At 50.1% G+C, this 24886-nt stretch overlaps 1 protein-coding gene across 1 annotated transcript in view; it reads left to right on the top strand.

Annotated features, from left to right (window-relative positions):
- The first annotated feature begins 15464 nt into the window (after window positions 1-15464).
- Window positions 15465-24886, top strand: part of LOC140387673 (echinoidin-like) — a 107563-nt gene continuing 98141 nt past the window's right edge. Inside the window, exons 1-3 of the mRNA XM_072470866.1 lie at window positions 15465-15755; window positions 21088-21121; window positions 21955-22037. Coding sequence (XP_072326967.1) covers window positions 21090-21121; window positions 21955-22037 — 115 coding nt within the window. The 5' untranslated portion in view covers window positions 15465-15755; window positions 21088-21089. The remainder of the gene's footprint in view (window positions 15756-21087; window positions 21122-21954; window positions 22038-24886) is intronic.

The raw sequence follows: 24886 nt of genomic DNA, 5'->3' as shown, positions 1-24886 counted from the left end.
ATCCACAACTCCACCAACCTTCGTATCGTCTGCAAATTTACTGACCCACCCTTCAACTCCCTCCTCCCTCATCCAAGTCATTAATGAAAATCACAAACAGCAGAGGACCCAGAACTTATCCCTGCGGTACGCCACTGGTAACTGGGATCCAGGCTGAATATTTGCCATCCACCACCACTCTCTGACTTCTATCGATTAGCCAGTTCGTTATCCAACTGGCCAAATTTCCCACTATCCCATGCCTCCTTACTTTCTGCAGAAGCCTACCATGGGGAACCTTATCAAATGACTTACTAAAATCCATGTACACTACATCCACTGCTTTACCTTCATCCACATGCTTGGTCACCTCCTCAAAGAATTCAATAAGACTTGTAAGGCAAGACCTACCCCTCACAAATCCGTGCTGACTATCCCTAATCAAGCAGTGTCATTCCAGATGCTCAGAAATCCTATCCTTCAGTACCCTTTCCATGACTTTGCCTACCACCGAAGTAAGACGAACTGGCCTGTAATTCCCAGGGTTATTCCTATTCCCTTTTTTGAACAGGGGCGCGACATTCGCCACTCTCCAATCCCCTGGTACCACCCCTGTTGACAGTGAGGACGAAAAGATCATTGCCAACGGCTCTGCAATTTCATCTCTTGCTTCCCATAGAATCCTTGGATATATCCCGTCAGGCCCGGGGGACTTGTCTATCCTCAAGTTTTTCAAAATGCCCAACACATCTTCCTTCCTAACAAGTATTTCCTCGAGCTTACCAGTCTGTTTCACACTGTCCTCTCCAACAATATGGCCCCTCTTATTTGTAAATACAGAAGAAAACTACTCATTCAAGACCTCTCCTATCTCTTCAGACTCAATACACAATCTCCAGCTACTGTCCTTGATCGGACCTACCCTCGCTCTAGTCATTCTCATATTTCTCACATATGTGTAAAAGGCCTTGGGGTTTTCCTTGATCCTACCCGCCAAAGATTGTTCATGCCCTCTCTTAGCTCTCCTAATCCCTTTCTTCAGTTCCCTCCTGGCTATCTTGTATCCCTCCAGTGCCCTGTCTGAACCTTGTGTCCTCAGCCTTACATAAGTCTCCTTCTTCCTCTTAACAAGACATTCAACCTCTCTTGTCAACTATGGTTCCCTCACTCGACCATCTCTTCCCTGCCTGACGAGGACATACATCGTATTTACCCTTCCCCCAATTGTAAACCTTGCCCTGTTGCACGCACCTATCCCTCTCCATTACTAAAGTGAAAGTCACAGAATTGTGGTCACTATCTCCAAAATGCTCCCCCACTAACAAATCTATCACTTGCCCTGGTTCATTACCCAGTACTAAATCCAATATTGCCCCTCCTCTGGTCGGACAATCTACATACTGTGTTAGAAAACCTTCCTGGGCACACTGCACAAACACCACCCCATCCAAACTATTTGATCTAAAGAGTTTCCACTCAATGTTTGGGAAGTTAAAGTCACCCATGACTACTACCCTGTGACTTCTGCACATTTCCAAAATCTGTTTCCCAATCTGTTCCTCCACATCTCTGCTACTATTGGGGGGCCTATAGAAAACTCCTAACAAGGTGACTGCTCCTTTCCTATTTCTGACTTCAACCCATACTACCTCAGTAGGCTGATACTCCTCGAACTGCCTTTCTGCAGCTGTTATACGATCTCTAATTAACAATGCCACCCCCCCCCCCCCACCTCTTTTACCACCCTCCCTAATGTTATTGAAACATCTATAACCAGGGACCTCCAACAACCATTTCTGCCCCTCTTCTATCCAAGTTTCCGTGATGGCCACCACATCGTAGTCCCAAGTACCGATCCATGCCTTAAGTTCACCCAGCTTATTCCTGATGCTTCTTGCGTTGAAGTATACACACTTCAACCCATCTCCGTGCCTGCAAGTACTCTCCTTTGTCAGTGTTCCCTTCCCCACTGCCTCATTACACGCTTTGGCGTCCTGAATATCGGCTACCTTAGTTGCTGGACTACAAATCCGGTTCCCATTCCCCTGCCAAATTAGTTGAAAGCCTCCCGAAGAGTACTAGAAAATCTCCCTCCCAGGATATTGGTGCCCCTCTGGTTCAGATGCAACCCGTCCTGCTTGTACAGGTCCCACCTTCCCCAGAATGCGCTCCAATTATCCAAATACCTGAAGCCCTCCCTCCTACACCATTCCAGCAGCCACGTGTTCAGCTGCACTCTCTCCCTATTCCTAGCCTCGCTATCACGTGGCACTGGCAACAAACCAGAGATGACAACTCTGTCTATCCTGGCTTTTAACTTCCAGCCTAACTCCCTAAACACATTTATTACCTCCACACCCCTTTTCCTACCTACGTCGTTGGTACCAATGTGCACCACGACTTCTGGCTGCTCCCCCTCCCCCTTAAGGATCCTGAAGACACGATCCGAGACATCCCTGGCCCTGGCACCCGGGAGGCAACATACCTTCCGGGAGTCTTGCTCGCGACCACAGAATCTCCTATCTATTCCCCTAACCATTGAATCTCCTACAACTATTGCTTTTCTATTCTCCCCCTTCCCTTCTGAGCCCCAGAGCCAGACTCAGTGCCAGAGACCAGGCCGCTAGGGCCTTCCCCCGGTAGGTCATCCCCCCAATAGCATCCAAAACGGTATATTTGTTTTGAAGGGGAACCGCCACGAGGGATCCTTGCACTCTCTGCCTGTTTTTCTTTTCCCCCTGACTGTAACCCAGCTATTCTTGTCCTGTACCTTGGGTGTGGTTACCTCCCTGTAACTCTTCTCTATCACCCCCACTGCCTCCCGGATGATCCGAAGTTCATCCAGCTTCAGCTCCAGTTCCCTAACACGGTCTTTGAGGAGCTGGAGTTGGGTGCACTTCCCACAGGTATAGTCAGCGGGGACACCGGTGGTATCCCTCACCGCCCACATCCTACAGGAGGAGCATGCAACTGGCCTAGCCTCCATCCCCTCTTACCTTACAGAATATAGCTGCCCTGTGGACCAACTGGATATCCGCCCTCCGACTCTGCTCCCAGTCAGCTGCACTCTCAGTAAACACCTGGCTCTCTTCTCACTCTTTGCGGAAATGTAGGAAACAAAATGAAAGGAGCACCTTACTCCCTCCTCACCTAACTCCCTCAGTCACTAAACTCTCACTATAGCACTCAAATGCACCAAATTCAGCACTCCCTCAGTCACCAAACTCTCACTATAGCACGCAAATGCACCAAATTCAGCACTCCCTCAGTCACCAAACTCTCACTATAGCACTCAAATGCACCAAATTCAGCACGCAGTGCAAACAAAGTCTGTACTGTAGGTGGATCACTTTTATACTGTGAATCTAGCCTCTGAAAACTGGCCTAATCCAATTAACTAATTAACAAGCTCCAGCTGCAAGTACCTACAAATAGAAGCTTTGTTTAAAGCTGATTGAAAATTCACCTTCTTCTAAACCAAACAGCAACTTTTAAGTTAATTAACTAAATAAAAGAAAGACTAGACTTTAGATAAAAATGAAGCCTTATACTCCCTCAGTCACCAAACTCTCACTATCGCACGAAAATGCACCAAATTCAGCACTCAGTGCAAACAAAGTCTGCATTGCAGGGGATCACTTTTATACTGTGAAGATATGGAAACAGCTGCTTTTATACTGTGAAGATATGGAAACAGCTGCTTTGTCTTTATATATCTGCTGTCCCCCACTCCCGGCACCACGGCCCATGATAACAAGCAGCCGACCTGAGCAGTTGCCAGAACCTTGTGGCCTGTTTGGGTGGCCCCCAGGGAGTGAAATAGGACAGGGTGGCGGAACCGCGTGCCCTGTTTCAGTGACCCCCACGGGGAGGGAAATCTGAAGCTGTCGTAGAACAGCGTGCCCTGTTTCGGGCAGCCTGTTAGGGTGATTGAAAGTGGTCCTCAAACTGTGGACCATGGTGTTAAATGTTGAGAAGGCAAAAGCTGACAAGGTCGAACTTGACCAAATGAGGAAGGGGGGTGGGCAATGCCCCTTTTGCTTGCCCAAAAGCACTCAGATTGACAAAATGTAAAAACGGGATGAATTCCAACAAACACTCTGCTGTGCAGGAAAAAAAGGCTGGAAAGCTCAATAAGCTTTTTAGAAATATCTGGGGATGGTAGATCGGCGAATCCACCCCTGGACCAGAGGCCCCTTTTCAAATGGAGGTGAAAGCCGTGCGCGAACCGAGCCAGATAAGGAATGCCAATACCGAGCCATTTACTGCCGCAGAAAGACAAATGTTATAACAAAATTGATAAAATAAAAAGTTAATCAAGTTGTAAATGAAATACAAGCTTGTGTTAAACAATTTTCAATTCAGTTCTGCGTCAAGGTCAGATATAAGCGTGTAGTTTGGCAGCAATCCAATTCAACTTTCAAACATTTGAATTTAAAAAAACTGTTAAAATATCTTTCAAACTTGGTTAAATAACGAAATTGCAATCGGTTTATGGAAAATAAAAGGAATGAGGAAAAGAAATTGAAGCAGAAAAGTTAACTATTTCAGCAGCCGATTGATTTGTTTTTAAATTGTCCTAAAACTTGTGTGTCTATGATGTATGTATCCAAATTACTTGATATATGTTTGATAGTGGATTCATGGGAACTCAATCACACCAGTTAAAAGTGGAAATTCTAAGCATACTCTGGAGGAATTTGGAACAAATGTGAGCACTTCATTGTGTTATCACATCAGCCCTTTTAAAAAATAAAAGGTTTGGATTCTCTGTAGCCTGATGCCGGAATCCTGATTGGCGATTGGGCGGAGTATGGGTTCCGATGCCGGAATCCTGATTTGCGATTGGGCGGAGGATGGGTTCCGATGCCGGAATCCTGATTTGCGATTGGGCGGAGTATGGGTTCCGATGCCGGAATCCTGATTTGCGATTGGGCGGAGTATGGGTTCCGATGCCGGAATCCTGATTTGCGATTGGGCGGAGTATGTGTTCCGATGCCGGAATCCTGATTGGCGATTGGGCGGAGTATGGGTTCCGATGCCGGAAGGGGGGCTGGCGCAGGTTTGATGCCGGTCCACCATGTTCCTCCTCCTCCAAACCGGCGTCATCGTGACGTGCGCCACGCGCAGTTGCAACGCTGTTGCCGCATCATCAGCCAGCCACGTGTGGTCCCAGCAGGCGGGAACCCGGGATGCCGGCTGCGGATAGTGTCCAGCGCCACCACACTTGTCTGGCAAATGTCCCGTTCCCAGATGGGCATGGCCAAGGCACTGCAGGGCATGCCCAGTCAATGAGGAGCATCACCGAGGGCGTCGACACAATGGTGCAGACCATGTGGCCAGGATTCGCCTTGCGAGATTGCGTTGAATCTCGATAGGCGTTGCGAGTCGGGTGGATCCAGGGAGCCGGTCACATGGCTCTCACCGGCCACACTGCGCCGAGGCGAGCTGCTATTCTGGTGCATCATGTTTTGATGGCATTCTCACCCTCAGCAGAGGAGTGGCCGTCTCCCTCGCTGGCCAGCTGGAGGGCTCACTCCTTGAACTGAGAAAGGACTTCATACTCGTGTACTCATGTATCCCTCCTCCCTGGGATCTCTCCCATTTATTCTGTGCCAACTTGTCCTGCAAGAGAGCAGATGGAGAGAGTGTAACCAGGATGCATGCCAGGACAGATGGTAAGGATGCCTTGCATCTGTGGTTGGTGAGCGGGAGCAGGGAGGTGATGAGCCACAGGGGAGATGAAGATGTGTGTGGGAGAGTGAGTGGTGGGATCGCTTCAGCTGGCAGTGAGTGAGCTCCCTGGGGATATGATGGGTGTGGGTGTGAAGAATGATGAAGAGTGACATACCCTGGCTGAATGGAGATCATTCATCCTCTTCCTGCACTGGATGCCACACACCGCTGCAGGGAGCTAGCACTGACCAATGCAGCCACAGCCTCCCATGCGGGGTTGCTGACCTTACTCAAGTGTTTCCTCCTTATGCATGGGTACCGGAGCCAGCATCTGCCGAGAGATGTCTCCGCCAATTGAGGCGCTGATTTCTCTGCTGCCATCCTTGGACCATGAGGAAGTGGTTGGGAGGCCTTTAAATGGAGCGTCCTGCCGATTGAACTGTGCAGCTGATGGCAGGGTGAGCGAATCAGAGGGTGCCCTCCATGCAGGTGGGGTGATACGTCTTGGAGAAATTATTTTTTCTTCCCAAGTAGCTAGAAATACGGCGCAGAAACCTGGCACCACCTCCAGCGGGCTAAACTCTGCTTTTCCTGCCCAAAACCACACTTTACCAAAAAATGGGAAAATTCAGTCCATTTTGCGTCACTGTGAGCTTGGTCTGGCAGTGTGTAAAATATTTTGTAAGGTGTTTTTGTAGTTATTTACCATATGTGGTGGCATTCTAAGTGGCTGTGCCATCCCAGCGTGTGTGTCAACATTGCATGTCCTGCCACTCTAGGTACTTGCCTGGTGAGCCGTGCCCAGCTGATGAGGTGAAGGATTTCCCTCCGTGGCACCATGAGCCGTGCTTGTGTAATATCAGACAGAGGGCTGTGTTTGTTGGCCGAGTGTTTGATCACAGCCAATCTGAGCCCAACATTGAGTTCCATTGTAGGAGTACAATCCTCACAGGTCATTGGACCGCTTCATCAGGATGAGCACACAGCTCGGACATCACACACTCATTCCCATCTAGCAGACATTTCATATGTTACCGAGTTCAACCAACCTCCGTCCCTCAGTTTCTGAGGCACGATCACTTTGACTAAAGACGAAAGATGAATCCAAACTGAGGCTTTATTGCTATCAGATGTGTGGCCTCCCACAGCAGCTGGTGAAATGGCTGCCAGCAGGAGGACACGCATATTTATACCCCGTCTCCTGGGCGGAGCCAGCAGGCAGGGGCCACAGGCGAACCTGTAGTGCAGGTTCTACCGTACATCCTCTAATATAAGTACAACAGTGGTTTACCACATTCAACCCCTGTTAAAATTGAGTCCGGCGGGGGTGGTGGATACCTATATACAATAATGATTTTAATATTTACAAAGCAAAACACATGTCCTTTGATGTCCGGTGGATCGGTCAGAGGTTCAGCCAGTCCGGGGCGTTGATGGTGCTTTGGGAGCGACGAAGTGGTGACGGTGATGTTGGTGCTGTCCTGGTCGAAGGTGTCTCCGGGAGCATGCCGAAATCCTCTTCATCGACGGGCGTGGGCAGGGGGAGAACGGACGGTCCTGGGGGGGGGGGGGGGGGGGGGGGCGTGGTGTTGTGAGCGACGGGGGAGAGGAGGGTGGAGCTAGGGGCGACAGGAGTGGTGTGGGGGTGGAACCTGCTGGTGCCAGGTCCCTGAGGGAGATAGTATCGTGGCGGCCGTCGGGGAATGCCACGTAGGCGTACTGGGGGTTTGCACGGAGGAAGTGTACCCTCTCGACTAACAGGTCCGCCTTGTGGTGTCAGACATGTTTACGGAGAAGCATGGTTCCCGGAGCTGTGAGCCAAGTCGGGAGCGACACCCCGGATGTGGACTTCCTAGGGAAGGCAAAAAGACGTTCATGCGGTGTACTGTTAGTGGCAGTGCAAAGTAGTGAGCAAATGGAATGTAGTGCATCAGGGAGGACCTCTTGCCAGCGGGAGGCCGGGTGGTTTCTGGACCATAGGGCCAGCTGGACGGCCCTCCATACCGTCCCATTCTCCCTTTCTACCTGTCCGTTTCCCTGGGGGTTGTAGTTTGTCGTTCTGCTGGAGGCGATACTCCTGCTGAGCAGGAACTGACGCAGCTCATCGCTCATGAATGAGGATCCCCTGTCACTGTGGATGTAGGCGGGAAAACCGAACAGAGTGAAGATCGAATTGAGGGCTTTAATGACGGTGGCAGATGTCATGTCGGGGCATGGGATGGCGAAGGGGAACCGGGAGTATTTGTCGATCACACTGAGGAAATATGTGTGACGATCGGTGGAGGGGAGGGGGCTTTTGAAGACCACGCTGAGGCTCTCAAAGGGGCGGGAGGCTTTCACCAGGCATGCGCGGTCCGGCCAGTAGAAGTGCGGCTTGCACTCCAGACAGACTTGGAAGTCCCTGGTGATTGTCCTTACTTCCTCGCCGGAGTAGGGCAAATTTTGTGCCTTAATGAAATGGTACATAGAACATAGAAAATACAGCACAGAACAGGCCCTTCGGCCCACGATGTTGTGCCGAACCTTTGTCCTAGATTAATCATAGATTATCATTGAATCTACAGTGCAGAAGGAGGCCATTCGGCCCCCTGAGTCTGCACCAGCTCTTGGAAAGAGCACCCTACCCAAACTCAACACCTCCTCCCAACACCAAGGGCAATTTGGACATTAAGGGCAATTTATCATTGGCCAATTCACCTAACCCGCACATCTTTGGACTGTGGGAGGAAACCGGAGCACCCGGAGGAAACCCACGCAGACACGGGGAGAACGTGCAGACTCCGCACAGACAATGACCCAGGCCGAAATCGAACCTGGGACCATGGATCTGTGAAGCAATTGTGCTATCCACAATGCTACCGTGCTGCCCTTAAGAACAAATAAATCTACACTATATCATTTTCCCGTAATCCATGTACCTATCCAACAGCTGCTTGAAGGTCACTAATGTTTCCGACTCAACTACTTCCACAGGCAGTGCATTCCATGCCCCCACTACTCTCTGGGTAAAGAACCTACCTCTGATATCCCTCCTATATCTTCCACCTTTCACCTTAAATTTATGTCCCCTTGTAATGGTGTGTTCCACCTGGGGAAAAAGTCTCTGACTGTCTACTCTATCTATTCCCCTGATCATCTTATAAACCTCTATCAAGTCGCCCCTCATCCTTCTCCGCTCTAATGAGAAAAGGCCTAGCACCCTCAACCTTTCCTCGTAAGACCTACTCTCCATTCCAGGCAACATCCTGGTAAATCTTCTTTGCACCTTTTCCAGAGCTTCCACATCCTTCCTAAAATGAGGCGACCAGAACTGTACACAGTACTCCAAATGTGGCCTTACCAAAGTTTTGTACAGCTGCATCATCACCTCACGGCTCTTAAATTCAATCCCTCTGTTAATGAACGCGAGCACACCATAGGCCTTCTTCACAGCTCTATCCACTTGAGTGGCAACTTTCAAAGATGTATGAACATAGACCCCAAGGTCTCTCTGCTCCTCCACAATGCCAAGAACTCTACCGTTAACCCTGTATTCCGCATTCATATTTGTCCTTCCAAAATGGACAACCTCACACTTTTCAGGGTTAAACTCCATCTGCCACTTCTCAGCCCAGCTCTGCATCCTATCTATGTCTCTTTGCAGCCGACAACAGCCCTCCTTACTATCCACAACTCCACCAATCTTCGTATCGTCTGCAAATTTACTGACCCACCCTTCAACTCCCTCATCCAAGTCATTAATGAAAATCACAAACAGCAGAGGACCCAGAACTGATCCCTGCGGTACACCACTGGTAACTGGGATCCAGGCTGAATATTTGCCATCCACCACCACTCTCTGACTTCTATCGGTTAGCCAGTTCGTTATCCAACTGGCCAAATTTCCCACTATCCCATGCCTCCTTACTTTGTGCAGAAGCCTACCATGGGGAACTTTATCAAATGCCTTACTAAAATCCATGTACACTACATCCACTGCTTTACCTTCATCCACATGCTTGGTCACCTCCTCAAAGAATTCAATAAGATTTGTAAGGCAAGACCTACCCCTCACAAATCCGTGCTGACTATCCCTAATCAAGCAGTGTCTTTCCAGATGCTCAGAAATCCTATCCTTCAGTACCCTTTCCATTACTTTGCCTACCACCGAAGTAAGACTAACTGGCCTGTAATTCCCAGGGTTATCCCTAGTTCCTTTTTTGAACAGGGGCACGACATTCGCCACTCTCCAATCCCCTGGTACCACCCCTGTTGACAGTGAGGACGAAAAGATAATTGCCAACGGCTCTGCAATTTCATCTCTTGCTTCCCATAGAATCCTTGGATATATCCCGTCAGGCCCGGGGGACTTGTCTATCCTCAAGTTTTTCAAAATGCCCAACACATCTTCCTTCCTAACAAGTATTTCCTCGAGCTTACCAATCTGTTTCACACTGTCCTCTCCAACAATATCGCCCCTCTCATTTGTAAATACAGAAGAAAAGTACTCATTCAAGACCTCGCCTATCTCTTCAGACTCAATACACAATCTCCCGCTACTGTCCTTGATCGGACCTACCCTCGCTCTAGTCATTCTCATATTTCTCACATATGTGTAAAAGGCCTTGGGGTTTTCCTTGATCCTACCCGCCAAAGATTGTTCATGCCCTCTCTTAGCTCTCCTAATCCCTTTCTTCAGTTCCCTCCTGGCTATCTTGTATCCCTCCAATGCCCTGTCTGAACCTTGTTTCCTCAGCCTTACATAAGTCACCTTTTTCCTCTTAACAAGACATTCAACCTCTCTTGTGAACCATCGTTCCCTCACTCGACCATCTCTTCCCTGCCTGACAGGGACATACATATCAAGGACACGTAGCACCTGTTCCTTGAACAAGTTCCACATTTCACTTGTGTCCTTCCCTGCCAGCCTATGTTCCCAACTTATGCACTTCAATTCTTGTCTGACAACATCGTATTTACCCTTCCCCCAATTGTAAACCTTGCCCTGTTGCACGTACCTATCCCTCTCCATTACTAAAGTGAAAGTCACAGAATTGTGGTCACTATCTCCAAAATGCTCCCCCACTAACAAATCTATCACTTGCCCTGGTTCATTACCCAGTACTAAATCCAATATTGCCCCTCCTCTGGTTGGACAATCTACATACTGTGTTAGAAAAGCTTCCTGGACACACTGCACAAACACCACCCCATCCAAACTATTTGATCTAAAGAGTTTCCACTCAATATTTGGGAAGTTAAAGTCGCCCATGACTACTACCCTATGACTTCTGCACCTTTCCAAAATCTGTTTCCCAATCTGTTCCTCCACATCTCTGCTACTATTGGGGGGCCTATAGAAAACTCCTAACAAGGTGACTGCTCCTTTCCTATTTCTGACTTCAACCCATACTACCTCAATAGGCTGATACTCCTCGAACTGCCTTTCTGCAGCTGTTATACTATCTCTAATTAATAATGCCACCCCCCCACCTCTTTTACCACCCTCCCTAATCTTATTGAAACATCTATAACCAGGGACCTCCAACAACCATTTCTGCCCCTCTTCTATCCAAGTTTCCGTGATGGCCACCACATCGTAGTCCCAAGTACCGATCCATGCCTTAAGTTCACCCACCTTATTCCTGATGCTTCTTGCGTTGAAGTATACACACTTCAACCCATCTCCGTGCCTGCAAATACTCTCCTTTGTCAGTGTTCCCTTCCCCACTGCCTCATTACATGCTTTGGCGTCCTGAATATCGGCTACCTTAGTTGCTGGACTACAAATCCGGTTCCCATTCCCCTGCCAAATTAGTTTAAACCCTCCCGAAGAGTACTAGCAAACCTCCCTCCCAGGATATTGGTGCCCCTCTGGTTCAGATGCAACCCGTCCTGCTTGTACAGGTCCCACCTTCCCCAGAATGCGCTCCAATTATCCAAATACCTGAAGCCCTCCCTCCTACACCATTCCTGCAGCCACGTGTTCAACTGCACTCTCTCCCTATTCCTAGCCTCGCTATCACGTGGCACCGGCAACAAACCAGAGATGACAACTCTGTCTGTCCTGGCTTTCAACTTCCAGCCTAACTCCCTAAACTTGTTTATTACCTCCACACCCCTTTTCCTACCTATGTCGTTGGTACCAATGTGCACCACGACTTCTGGCTGCTCCCCCTCCCCCTTAAGGATCCTGAAGACACGATCCGAGACATCCCTGGCCCTGGCACCCGGGAGGCAACATACCTTCCGGGAGTCTCGCTCGCGACCACAGAATCTCCTATCTATTCCCCTAACCATTGAATCTCCTACAACTATTGCTTTTCTATTCTCCCCACTTCCCTTCTGAGCCCCAGAGCCAGACTCAGTGCCAGAGACCTGGCCGCTAGGGCCTTCCCCCGGTAGGTCATCCCCCCCAACAGCATCCAAAACGGTATACTTGTTTTGAAGGGGAACGGCCACGAGGGATCCCTGCACTGTCTGCCTGTTTGTTTTTTTCCCCCTGACTGTAACCCAGCTATTCTTGTCCTGTACCTTGGGTGTGGTTACCTCCCTGTAACTCTTCTCAATCACCCCCTCTGCCTCCCGGATGATCCGAAGTTCATCCAGCTTCAGCTCCAGTTCCCTAACACGGTCTTTGAGGAGCTGGAGTTGGGTGCACTTCCCACAGGTATAGTCAGTGGGGACACCGGTGGTATCCCTCACCACCCACATCCTACAGGAGGAGCATGTAACTGGCCTAGCCTCCATCCCCTCTTACCTTACAGAATATATCTGCTGTGTGGACTAACTAGATCTCCGCCCTCCGACTCTGCTCCCAGTCAGCTACACTTCCTGTAAACTCCTGGCTCTCTTCGCACTCTTTGCGGAAATGTCGGAAACAAAATGAAAGGAGCACCTTACTCCCTCCTCACCTAACTCCCTCGGTCACCAAACTCTCACTATCGCACTCAAAAAGCACCAAATTCAGCACTCCCTCGGTCACCAAACTCTCACTATCGCACTCAAAAAGCACCAAATTCAGCACTCCCTCGGTCACCAAACTCTCACTATCGCACTCAAAAAGCACCAAATTCAGCACTCAGTGCAAACAAAGTCTGCACTGTAGGGGATCACTTTTATACTGTGAATCTAGCCTCTGAAAAACTGGCCTAATCCAATTAACTAATTAACAAGCTCCAGCTGCAAGTGCCTAGAAGTAGAAGCCTGTTTAAAGCTGATTGAAAATTCACCTTCTTCTAAACCAAACAGCAACTTTTAAGTTAATTAACTAAATAAAAGAAAGACTAAACTTTAGATAAAAATGAAGCCTTATACTCCCTCGGTCACCAAACTCTCACTATCGCACTCAAAAAGCACCAAATTCAGCACTCAGTGCAACCGAGTGACTCCTGGGTGACAAAGGTTGTCGTGCAGGGTCCGGAGTCGGTCTCCCCAGTTTTAACTACTACCTCTTGAGCTCTCCAGGGGCTGTTGCTGGCCTCGATGATGCCTTCCCGAAGCAGCCGCTGGACTTCGGACCTGATGAAGGTCTTGTCCTGGGTGCTGTACTGTCTGCTCCTGGTGGCGACGGGTTTGCAATCTGGAGTTAGATTGGCAAAGAGGGAGGGTGGGTCGAACTTTAGGTTCGCGAGGCCGCACACAGTAAGGGGTGATAAGGGTCTGCCGAATTTCAGGGTTAGGCTCTGGAGGTTACACTGGAAATCCAGGCCGAGGATTAGTGCAGCGCAGAGGTTAGGGAGAACGTAGAGGCGGAAGCCGTGGAATTCTACATCCTGGACTGTGAGCATGACCGTACAGTGCCCCCGGATCTCTACGCAATGGGATCCGGAGGCCAGGGAGATTTTTTGATTGGCGGGGTGTATCGTGAGGGAGCAGCGCCTTACCGTATCCGGGTGTATGAAGCTTTCGGTGCTCCCGGAGTCCAGCAGGCAAGAGGTTACATGGCCGTCGGCTTTCACGAGGGTGGATGCGTTGGTCAGGTTATGCGGGGGGTCTGGTCGAGTGACATGGAGGCGAGCCTTGGTTGGTCGTCGGGTAATAGGGCGGCCGTTGAGTTCAGGTTCTGGAACGCTGGTGGTGCCCATGTGTTGAGGGGTAGACAAGATGGCAGCGCCGAAGATCTTGCGGGTTACAAAATGGCGGCGCCCATGGAACGCACATTGCGGGGGTGGGACAAGATGGCGGCACCCATGAAACGCACGTGTTGCGCGGAGGGGACGATGGCGGCGCCCACTGGTCGCACGTTGTCTGGGGGGGGGAGGAGATGGCGGTGCCCATTGTCCGTGACTGGGGGAGGTGGGGGCGATCGCGGCTACTGAGCCGGCCTGGCACACTGCGGCAAAATGGCCCTTCTTCCCGCAGGCTTTACAAAGGGTAGTGCACCCGGGCATCATTGGCGGGGGTGCTTTTGCTGGCTGCAAAAATAGCATCAGGCCCCCCGGGGTTCGCTGGCTGGCGTGTAGCGCAGGCGTATTGGGTGGGCAGTGCCTCCGCTGGAGCGGCTGTCTGTGGGGTCCACGAAGCGTAGGAGGAGTGGGCCCCGCGGTTGGGGGCATAGGACTGGACTTTGCGCAGGACGACTGTCATGGAGAGCGTTAGCGTTTTAGTCTCTGCGAGGTTGCGTGTGGCCCCTTCTCGGAGCCACTGGCTTATGTTATCTGACCTAATTCCAGTCACAAAAGCGTCCCGCATAAGGAGGTCTGAGTGTTCCTTGGCTGTAAAGTCCTGGCAGTCACAGTCCCGGACGAGTGGGATTAGGGCCCGGCAGAAGTCTTCTGTAGACTCACCAGGGAGTTGAGAGCGAGTGGTGAGTGCGTGCCTGGCAAAGAGCGTGTTCGTTTTCTGTGCGTAGTTGTCCTTGAGTCGAGTCATGGCTTCGGCATAGTTCGGCGCATCCTGGATTAGTGGGAAGACTTTGGAGCTCAACCTGGAATATAAGATCTGAATCTTCTGAACCTCCGGAACAGGTGTTGGCGCCGCGTTGATATACGCTTCAAAGCAAGCTAGCCAGTGCTGGAAGTCCTTTCTGGCGTCGCTTGAGTGCGGATCCAGCTGCAGGCGATCCGGTTTAATGCGGAGGTCCATCCTTCAAAACTGACAGCAATAAATTGACGCACGATCAATTTGACTAAAGACGAAAGTTGAATCCAAACTGAGGCTTTATTGCTATCAGATGTGTGGCCTCCCACAGCAGCTGGCGAAATGGATACGAACAGGAGGACACCCATATTTATACCCCGCCTCCTGGGCAGAGCCAGCAGGCAGGGCCACAGGTGAACCTGTAGTGCGGGTTCTACCGTACATCCTCTAATATAGGTACAGTAAGAAGTTTTACAACACCAGATTAAAGTCCAACAGGTTTGTTTCAATCACTAGCTTTCGGAGCACTGCTCCTTCCTCAGGTGAATGAAGAGATATGATATCTGACCCAATTCACCTGAAGAAGGAGCAGCGCTCCGAAAGCTAGTGTTTGAAACAAATCTGTTGGACTTTAACTGGTGTTGTAAGACTTCTTACTGTGCTCACCCCAGTCCAACGCCGGCATCTCCACATCATAATATAGGTGTCCACATATAATATACCACGGTGTCTTGTACGGGAGAGAGGAACTAATAAAGGAGCAAGATTCAGACTTAGACACAGAGGTGAAATAACATTGCAGGGAGGGATGGAAAGTGATGGTGCTCGACGATGAATAATACTTTGATCAAAACCTCCAATGTGGCAATGATTAAACTGCCCTGAGCTTCGCCGAATAGGAGATCCCTTGTTGAAGGGGCGGGGAATCCTCAACCATATAAAGTTTCTGTATAAAGTCGGCCAGTTTGGGAACCGACGGCAGCGATCCGGCTGGGATCTTTCGTGCTGTGTAAATATAGTTATTGTAATAAACTTTCTTTCCCTTAACAACTCGGTGTGGACTCTTTCATGGTCTGAAAAGCAGAAGCAAATGGAACACAACAATTCAGACTTAGAAACGGAGGTGAAATAACGTTGCAGGGAGGGATGAAAAGTGATGGAGCTCGACGATGAATAATACTTTTACCAAAATCTCACAGTCAAAAATCAAAGGCAATAACTAATAGCACAGAGCAATACAGGGTGCATCGTTAAACCAGGTAAGTTTGAGTTACCTATAAACAGGATCACAGTGTTGTTTTTGATGAAAATCCTGTCCTTTCCATTTGCTCCATTTGTGTCCCTGGAATCATGTCTGTGGAGAAGTTAACTGTTCCCAGAAATGTTTTGTGTTATTAACTGCACAATGCGCCCATCTTAGAACTGGTTTTAAGATGTTCTCTTCCAAATACATCAGATCAGGACGAGGATATTCAGTCCCGCATGCCTGTTCCACTATTCTATTAGATATCAGCTGATCTGAACATCAACTCTTTTTATCTGCCTTTGCTCTGTATCCATATCAACACCATCTGTATTCACTCCCCTATCCACCATGTTTGTGGCCTCAAAAAACTCAACTAGATTAATCAGGCATGAACTACTCTTGTCGCACTTCCTCCACTCGAAAGGCATGGCTATGGATTCCCGTGTGGGTCCTAGTTTTGCCTGTCTCTTTATGGGATATGTGGAACATTCCGAGTTCCAGTCCTAGTCCAGCCCCTCCCACAATCTTTATTCAGAACGTTGATGACTGTTTTCGTGTCGCTTCATGTTCCTGACTGGATCTGGAAAAATTTATGAATCTCGCTTCCAATTTCCATCCCATATCGCCTTCACATGGGACATTTCCAACACCCCTTCCCTTCCTTGACTTCTCTATCTCTATTTCAGGGAATAGACAGTCCACTAATATCCATGACAAGCCCATTGACTCCCACAGTTACCTCGAAGCCAGCTCTTCAGACCCCACATTCTGTAGGGACTTATTATTAGGCTTACATTAACACAGCAATGAAGTTAGTGAAAAGCCCCTAGTCGCCACATTCGGGCACCTGTTCGGGTACCCTGAGGGAGAATTCAGAACGTCCAAATTACCTAACAGCACGTCCTTTGGGACTTCATCCCATTTTCCCAGTTCCGTCGCCTCCATCGCATCTGTCTCGATGATGCCACTTTCCAAAATGGTGCTGCTGACATGTCTTCCTTCTTCCTCAATCATGGCTTCCCACCCACTGTGGTTAACTGGATTCTCAACCGTGTCTGACCTATCTCCCACCTCTGCTCTCACCCCTTCCCCTCCCTCCCAGAACCAGGATAGGGCCCCCCTTGTCCTCACTTTTCACTCCATCAGCCTCTACAGTCAAAGAATTATACTCCGCCAGTTCGGCCAACTCCGACATGTCACCACCAATCACATCTTTCACTCACTCCCGTCAGCATTCCGCAGGGACCGTTTCCTCCGGGATACACTGGACCACTCCTCCACCACCCCCAACACCTCACCCTCTTCCCATGGCACATTTCTATACAATCTCAGAAGGTGTAACGCCTGCCCCTTTACCTCCTCCCTGCTCACCATCCAAGGGCCTGAACACTATTTTTAGGTGAGTCAGTGTTTCACATCCACCTCCTTCAATCTGGGCTGTTGCATTCGCTGCTCCCAGTGGGGTCTACTCTACATTGCAGAGACTAAACGCAGACTGAGTGACCGCCTTGCAGGACGCCTTTCATCCGTCCACAGCATGGTAGCATAGTGGTTAGCACAATTGCTTCACAGCTTCAGGGTCCCAGGTTCGATTCCCGGCTTGGGTCACTGTCTGTGCGGAGTCTGCACATCCTCCCAGTGTGTGCGTGGGTTTCCTCCGGGTGCTCCGGTTTCCTCCCACAGTCCAAAGATGTGCAGGTTAGGTGGACTGGCCAAGCTAAATTGCCCTTAGTGTCCAAAATTGCCCTTAGTGTTGGGTGGGGTTACTGGGTTATGAGGATAGGGTGGAGGTGTGGGCTTGGGTAGGGTGCTCTTTCCAAGAGCCGGTGCAGACTCGATGGGCCAAATGGCCTCCTTCTGTACTGTAAATTCTGTAAACAAGCACGACCCAAGTCAACCACTTCCAACTGTGAACTCTCTTTTAAAAAAATATTTTTATTAAAGGTACTTTGCATATATACATAGAAATATAAAAAAAAAATGAAAAGAACAGACACATAAATACAAGCCGCCCACGGCAATGATAACAACCCTGCAACTCACCCCATCCCCTTATTGTTTCCCCCTTATCTCCCCTCTCCGACCCCGAAACAAAGAAACAAAATAACCCCCCCCCATCCCACCGTCGCTGTTGATGGCTAAATTCACTTTAAAGATGTCAATAAATGCTTCCACCTCCAGGTGATCCCTCCTCCGTTACCCGTAAGGTAAACTTAATCCTTTCGAAGTGCAGGAGTTCCGCCAGGTCTCACCCACCCCTTTGGGGCTCCGAGTCCCGCCAGCTCGACAGAATCTGCCTCTGGCTAACAGGGAGGCAAAGGTCAAAACATCAGCCTTTCTCCCCACCTGGACTCTCGGCTCTCCCAACAATCTGAATATCGCCAGCTCTGGACTCAGGGTCACCCCTTCACCCAGAATCTCGGGCATAACACCTGACAACCCGTGCCAGAACCCCCTCAGCTTTGGATACGCCCAGAATAAATGTATGTGATTTGCAGCCCCCCCCCCCCGCCTATTCTCCACCCTGCAAAGAACTGGCTCATCTTGCAGCCATCACGTGGCCCCGGTGCGCCACATTAAGGTGGATGAGTCTTACCCTCGCACACAATGAAGAGGCTTACTTCCACAGCCCGGCCTTTACCTATCTCTCAACTCCTCCTCCTCACTTTTCCGCCTGATCTCCTCCACCCTCTCCATCAGCTCTCCATAAATATCTGTCACTCTCCTCAATGTCAGCTTCGGACAACAGCTAATCTTGTAACACCTGAGGTGGCCGCCCCAGGAAGTACAGCACCTCGTTCCTCACAAAGTCCCTCACCTGCAGGTAACTGAACCTGTTTCCCTGCGGCAACTGATATGTTTCCTCAAGCTCTTCCAGGCCCACAAACTTATCCCCAACAAACAAGTCCCTGAAGTACTCTAGCCCCAGCTGCCGCCACCCCCGGAACCTCACATTCAGCCCCGCCAGCACAAACCTCTCATTATCGCATATCGGCACCCGCCCACAGAGATCTCCAACCCAAAATGCTGCCTGCACTGGTTCCAGACTCACAGCACTGAGACCACCACCGGGCTCACTGAATACTGGGCTGTCGAGAACGACAGGGACGCCAACTGCAGAGCCCTCAAACTAATTCCCCAACCCGACGCTGCCTCCATCCACCCCCAAACCGATCCCTCCTCCACTGCCCATTTCCTGACTCACCTGCAGTGTTTTCCCCGCCCATGCAAACCCCCAAATTATCCCATTCACCTTCCTCAAAATGAACTTGGCAACAAAGATGGGGAGGTTCTGGAACATAAACAAGAATTTGGGCAGCACCGTTATTTTAACCATCTGCACGCGCCTTGCCAACGACAAAGGCAACACAACCGATCTCCTGAAGCTCGCTTTCATCCCCACCACCAGCCGGGCCAAATTCAATTTATGCAGCTGGGCCCGCTCCGCGCCACCTGTATCCCGACCTCCCTCATCGCTGTTTGCTTACTCTGTTGGTGCACCAACAGCCTGCTCACTTTTTCTCCATACACTGCCCCTCTGGGCCTCTGCAATTGGCCTCCCGCCTTCTGTGTGGACACCAACCCAAAACCCATCTGGAGCCTCTGTCTTTCCTTTTGTTAAATTTGAAAATTATTTCATTCAGGTTTTTCATTTAATACAATACAAAGTAAACAAGTCTGTGTAGACTCGATACAATTTGCAAAAGCCAAACATTGGACATAACCGCCTTAACCCCACCCCCCCGCGCGTCCTTTTTTATTTTACTTTTGAAATATTTTTGTTCAATTTTTACATCTGTACACTGTGCGATAGTTGAGCGAGACAGTGCGTATGTACAATTTTGTTACTGTTGGCCTTCTGGCTTTGTGGGGGGGGGGGCTCTCTGGCCCCCTCCTCGGTCTTTTCCGTATCCCTTCCTGATGTTCCCCTGGGTTCCTCCCTTTCTGCCACCCCCCCCCCTTGTTCCTATCTGCTCTGTATGCTCCTGTCTGCCCTCACTGGTCCCCGCCTCCCTCTCTTCCTATCCGCTATTGGCCTCAAACAGGTCTTGGAACAGGCTGACGAATAGCTCCCATGCTTCACGTCCGACCCTTGGATGGTGTATTTGATCTTCTCCAGGTGGAGAAATTCTGCCACGTCTGCCGGCCAGTCCGCAGCTGTGGTTGGGGCTGCTGATCGCCAGCCGAGAAGGATTCTCCGGCGTGCGATTAGGGAAGCAAAGGCAAGGGTGTCGACCCTCACCCCTTATGAAGTTCTGGCTGGTTTGAAACGCTGAAGACTGCCACTTTGTGTCCCTGGAATCATGTCTGTGGAGAAGTTAACTGTTCCCGGAAATGTTTTATGTTACGAACTGGCGGGACTCGGAGCCGCAAAGCGGTGGGTGACACCTGGCGGAACTCCTGCACTTCGAAAGGATTAAGTTTGCCACTCTCGGGCACAGCTCCACCCTCACCCCCACAGTCTTGGACATCGGCTCGAAAAAGGCTGTCCAGAACACAACAATCTGGGGCAGGCCCAGAACAAGTGGGCGTGGTTGGCCGGGCCTCCCTGGCACTGTTCACATTTGTCTTCTACCTCTTGGAAGAACCTGTTCATTGGGGTTCTGTTAGGTGGACTCTGTGCACCACTGTAAACTGCATGAGGCTGAGCCTTGCGCAGGTGGAGGCGGAGTTGGCCCTGCTCAGTGCTTCGCTGCAGGGTCCCTACCATATCTCCATTCCTAGTTTGTCGTCTCATTTCTGTCTTGCCCTATTGGTGACCTCGCCCTTTCTAACAGTCGTCCGTGCATGTCCTGCATTTCTCCTTCCCAATCTCTCCATTTCTTAAAAATGGCGTCTAGCATGGCTGGTGAGAATTTGTGGTTACCGCAGATGGGGGCCATGATGGACACTTGGCCGAAGTACGGTCTCCACGTATTTAATGTAGCTTCCATCACTGGGCTGGATGTGTACTTAGCTCCTGGAAGGGTTCGGGGCTTCCTTGGGCTACAAACTCAACCTGAGCAATGTGACATGATACAAATGTACAGCATGTGAAGAGTTAATGTCATGTTAAAACTAGCCACTTGAGGGAGCTAAGGGACAGGACTATGAATTGCATTGACTCTTAGATTCCTGGGAGAGTGAGCTGGAGAGAGTCCAGGAGAGTAGAGTAGAAGAGGTAGTAGATGGTTAGGCATAGGAGGCATCAGTTGTGTATTTGAGAGTTCTGTAGTTAGAGATAGCATAGTTTAATATCATCTTATACTTTAGGAATACGTATGAATCTTATTTAGTAGTGTTAATAAATTTGTTTTGTTGGCTAACAAAGCTTTTTGTTCTTTGTTCAACATGACACATCCAAGCTATGCAGGTGGCGCAAAGCAGAGAACAACACAGGTAAGAGCAAGGTATTCCCGGTGAAGCCAAATGGGGGAGGGATGGAGCTGGAGGGTCTATCATTCAAAATAGCCCCAAACAAATTCCGCTACCTGGGGATTCAGATAAACCATGACTCGACACGGATCCACAATATGGGCGGCACGGTAGCACAGTGGTCAACACTCTTGCTTCACAGAGTCCGCGTTCCTGGTTCGATTCTCAGCTTGGGTCACTGTCTGTGCCGAGTCTGCACGTTCTCCCCGTGCCTGCGTGGGTTTCCTCCGGGTGCTCCGGTTTCCCCCCACGGTCCAAAGGCGTGCTTGTTAGGTAATTTGGACATTCTGAATTCTCCCTCAGTGTACCCGAACAGGTGCCTGAGTGTGGCGACTAGGGGCTTTTCACAGTAACTTCATTGCAGTGTTAATGTAAGCCTACTTGTGACACTAATAAAGTTTATAATTATTAATAATTTCTTCAATCCATTCATTTCCAGTCTGATTAATGGGGTTTGGAACATTGACTGCAGTTTCCATTCCTCACTGAGGAGTTACAGAGCCACGTTAAACAATCTCAGATGTGGTACAGGAAATATTTGAATATCTTCCAGTCCCTCCTGTTGGCTCTCAGACACCAATTGGTCATTAATTCATGTGACATCATTACTGATCCAGCCAATTGGATTTGATTTCAGTGGCTCCACTGCTCTTCAGTCTGCTCTATATATTCACAGTCACACTTGGAACCTCATCACATCAGACAACTGGGAAAGAGAGAGGTAGGAATGGGAGCAGGAGATTCCCACCTTTCATTGGAAATCTTGATGTTAATGTTGAATTGTTTTTGTATTTCAGGTTTGAGGAGAGGAACTTCAAGCCAGATATGATGCTGATTGTAGTTTTGCTGTTGGCTGCATTATTCAGCAGTGAGGTGGCAGGTAAACTGATTCTATTATCTGTGGAAATCAATGACTGTGAACAAAACATAAAGATTAAAATTGGCAGCACAGGAGGTGAATCCGGATAATAGAAGATGGGAATTTGGGAACAATCAGACTGTCCGGGATGGCTACATCTGTCGGATGTGTCTCTTGCCTGAGACACAGCAGCTCAGAGTCATTGAGCTGAAGTGTGAGTTTGAGACTCTCCAACACAGGGGAGGAGGGGAAATACCCACACGGCTCTCTCCAGATCACAGTCACCTCATAGTGAAGCACATTGCAGGAAGAGGACTGTGTGTCTGTCAGGACACAAGAGGAGGTAGAGAAGGAGGCCCATTGGATCCTGAGAACCATAGAATTGTTACAGTGCAGAAGGAGGCTATTCGGCTCATCGAGTCTGCACTGACCCTCTGAAAGCGCACCCTACCTAGGCCCAAACCCCTGTCCTATCCCCGTAACCCCACCTAACCTGCACATCCTTGGACACTAAGGGGCAATCCACCTAACCTGCACATCTTTGGACTGTGGGAGAAAACCAGAGCACACGGAGGAAATCCACGTAGACACGGAGAGAACATGCAGACTCCACACAGACAGTCACCCAGGACTAGAATTGAACCCGTGTCCCTGGCACTGTGAGGCAGCAGTGCTAACCATAGTGCCACCATATTGCCTCTAGAACAATTCTAGAACTTCCTGCCTGTGAGGATAAGAATGGAGGCTGCAGGGTGAATACAATTACACAGGATATACAGCAGAGAAACAGGCCATTTGGCCCAATCAGTCCATGCTGGAGTTTATGCTTCACTAAATCCCTGCCCCATTTTCCTTGTCCAAATCTGTTATTGTAACTGTGGTAACTCAAGACAATAGACTGGAGACTTCCAGTAACAGCAGAGAGGGTTTATTAACACTAGGCAAAGACAACTATATACAGGCACAGAGCAACAATGGCTGTGGGAAAGATTTTACGCCGCGTTGTACTTGAGCGAGAGATTGTGAGAGATCGATTTGCAATCGAACTGGCCCGCTCCAGTTGACGTGATCAGATCCCACCGCGACTTGGCTACAAACCAATAATCACCATTTAAAGCCAATCTCCATACAATTAACGAGGACGACCCTCTTTATACCAGCCTCCCGGGATCTAACCGCCTCCCAGCAAGTGGCCACGCGGGCACCGATTTGGACACCTTTTTAAAAACGTGAAGCTGGCAGAATGGCTGTTGTGGTGATCCGAGGAGGGGACAAGCCATCTTCACCCCCGGGCAATGAGCCCGGAAACACTTGGGTTGCTGCCCCACTGCCTGGGGAGGGGGGACTGAGAAAACCCCCAAAGGGAGCGGCCAGGGCCAGAAGGGCAGGGGGGGGGGGGGGGATGTGTCAGTGTCTCAAGGGCTAGGAGTCCGCCATGTCACCCCTGGATAGTGTGTATCCATAATGGGGGCAACCCCAGCACCTGCCTGTCTGTACCACTGACCACCTGTAACTACCACTGACCGTGGAGGCCCCTAGCCGTGTGGCTGAAGACTATTGCTAATGGGAGTTGGCAATCGTAGTTAAGTGAGCACCACACCTCCCAAGTGGATTCTCATGGGGGTCAGTGCCAGGGGGCCGGTGCCAACTCACCCGTGCAGCCCGGTGTCGGTCGTTGATCTCCTTACTGCGTGACGCTCCCCGAGCTGACAACCGCTACCACCTCCCAGGCGATACTGGCTGCCCTCTGGCTGACCCTCCGAGCCCCTCGGGGGAACATGACATCCTCTCTGGACTCGGCCGTGCCCAACAATCTGGCCAGACCAGCATTCCCGAATCGCGGGGCTGTGGTATGGCTGCGAGCTGCGTGGGGTTTGCTCTGCAGGATCGGTTTAAATGTCGCTCTCCCTTGTTGGCGGGGAGCTGGCAGGCGCAGTCCCGGTGAATCAGCTGGCGGGATCATCATTTGCGGCGTGAAGGCCCGTGGGGCGTGGTGAAGTGGACAGATTAATATTTGATACCAGTGACAGCCTCGCCAGGTTGAACACCGGGACGCTCACGGCAGTTCCCACACTTGGAATCATTTCCCGTTAGATTGTGTTCAATGTCTTAACTCTCTGGCTCCACTGCCCAGGCCCCTGCTCCCAGGGCCCAGCACTTTCTCTTCATTGGCCAGGGTTCACGCACTGCTGCATGATTGGCCCTGAGCCGGTCACATGAACTGCGAAGGCTCTCCCCTTAAAGGGGCCACGCTACCACATCCCTCCCCTCTTAAGGCCTTTAATTACATTTTGCAACACGTGCTAGATAGATGTGTTAGAGACATGTGAAACGGTCTAGAGACACAATGGAAAAGAATTGTTCACAAAGTCAGTCTGTCCAGACACCTTTGAGTCCTTGTGGATCGCCTCAGTTCCCCAACCAGTACCTCTGATGTCATCTTGTTGTCCGCAGAAGGCGCCGGTCCAGGAGACTTCACCACTCCTGTAGGTCAAGTCCTTTCTCCAGCTCCCACCGGAGCTGCTGGCTGAGTCATCTCTGAATGTCTCGGCTCCCTCTGCCAGGACAGCCTGTTTGATGTGTCTGCGTGAGAAACCACACCGGGCAGTCTGACTGCTGTTTCATAGCATTATTAACATTTTGGTCGGCTGTTGCCGCCAATTCGTTTGACGTGGGTTGATCTTGAGCCATTTTGGTTTGTCGAATTCCATTGAAGGAAGTGTTGGAATCCTCCCCAGCGAAAGGGGTGCCGATGTCAGAGACAATGGCTTCGAGGAGGCTGTGTATGGAAAATACCCAGCACAAGACTTCTACTGTGGCACCAAGGTCATCACTCCCATCTCTTGGAGGGATAACCATTTGAAATGAGC

Source organism: Scyliorhinus torazame, chromosome 13 (assembly GCF_047496885.1).
Source record: "Scyliorhinus torazame isolate Kashiwa2021f chromosome 13, sScyTor2.1, whole genome shotgun sequence".
Classification (NCBI taxonomy): Eukaryota; Metazoa; Chordata; class Chondrichthyes; order Carcharhiniformes; family Scyliorhinidae; genus Scyliorhinus; species Scyliorhinus torazame.
This window is presented reverse-complemented; position numbering and strand designations above follow the sequence as displayed.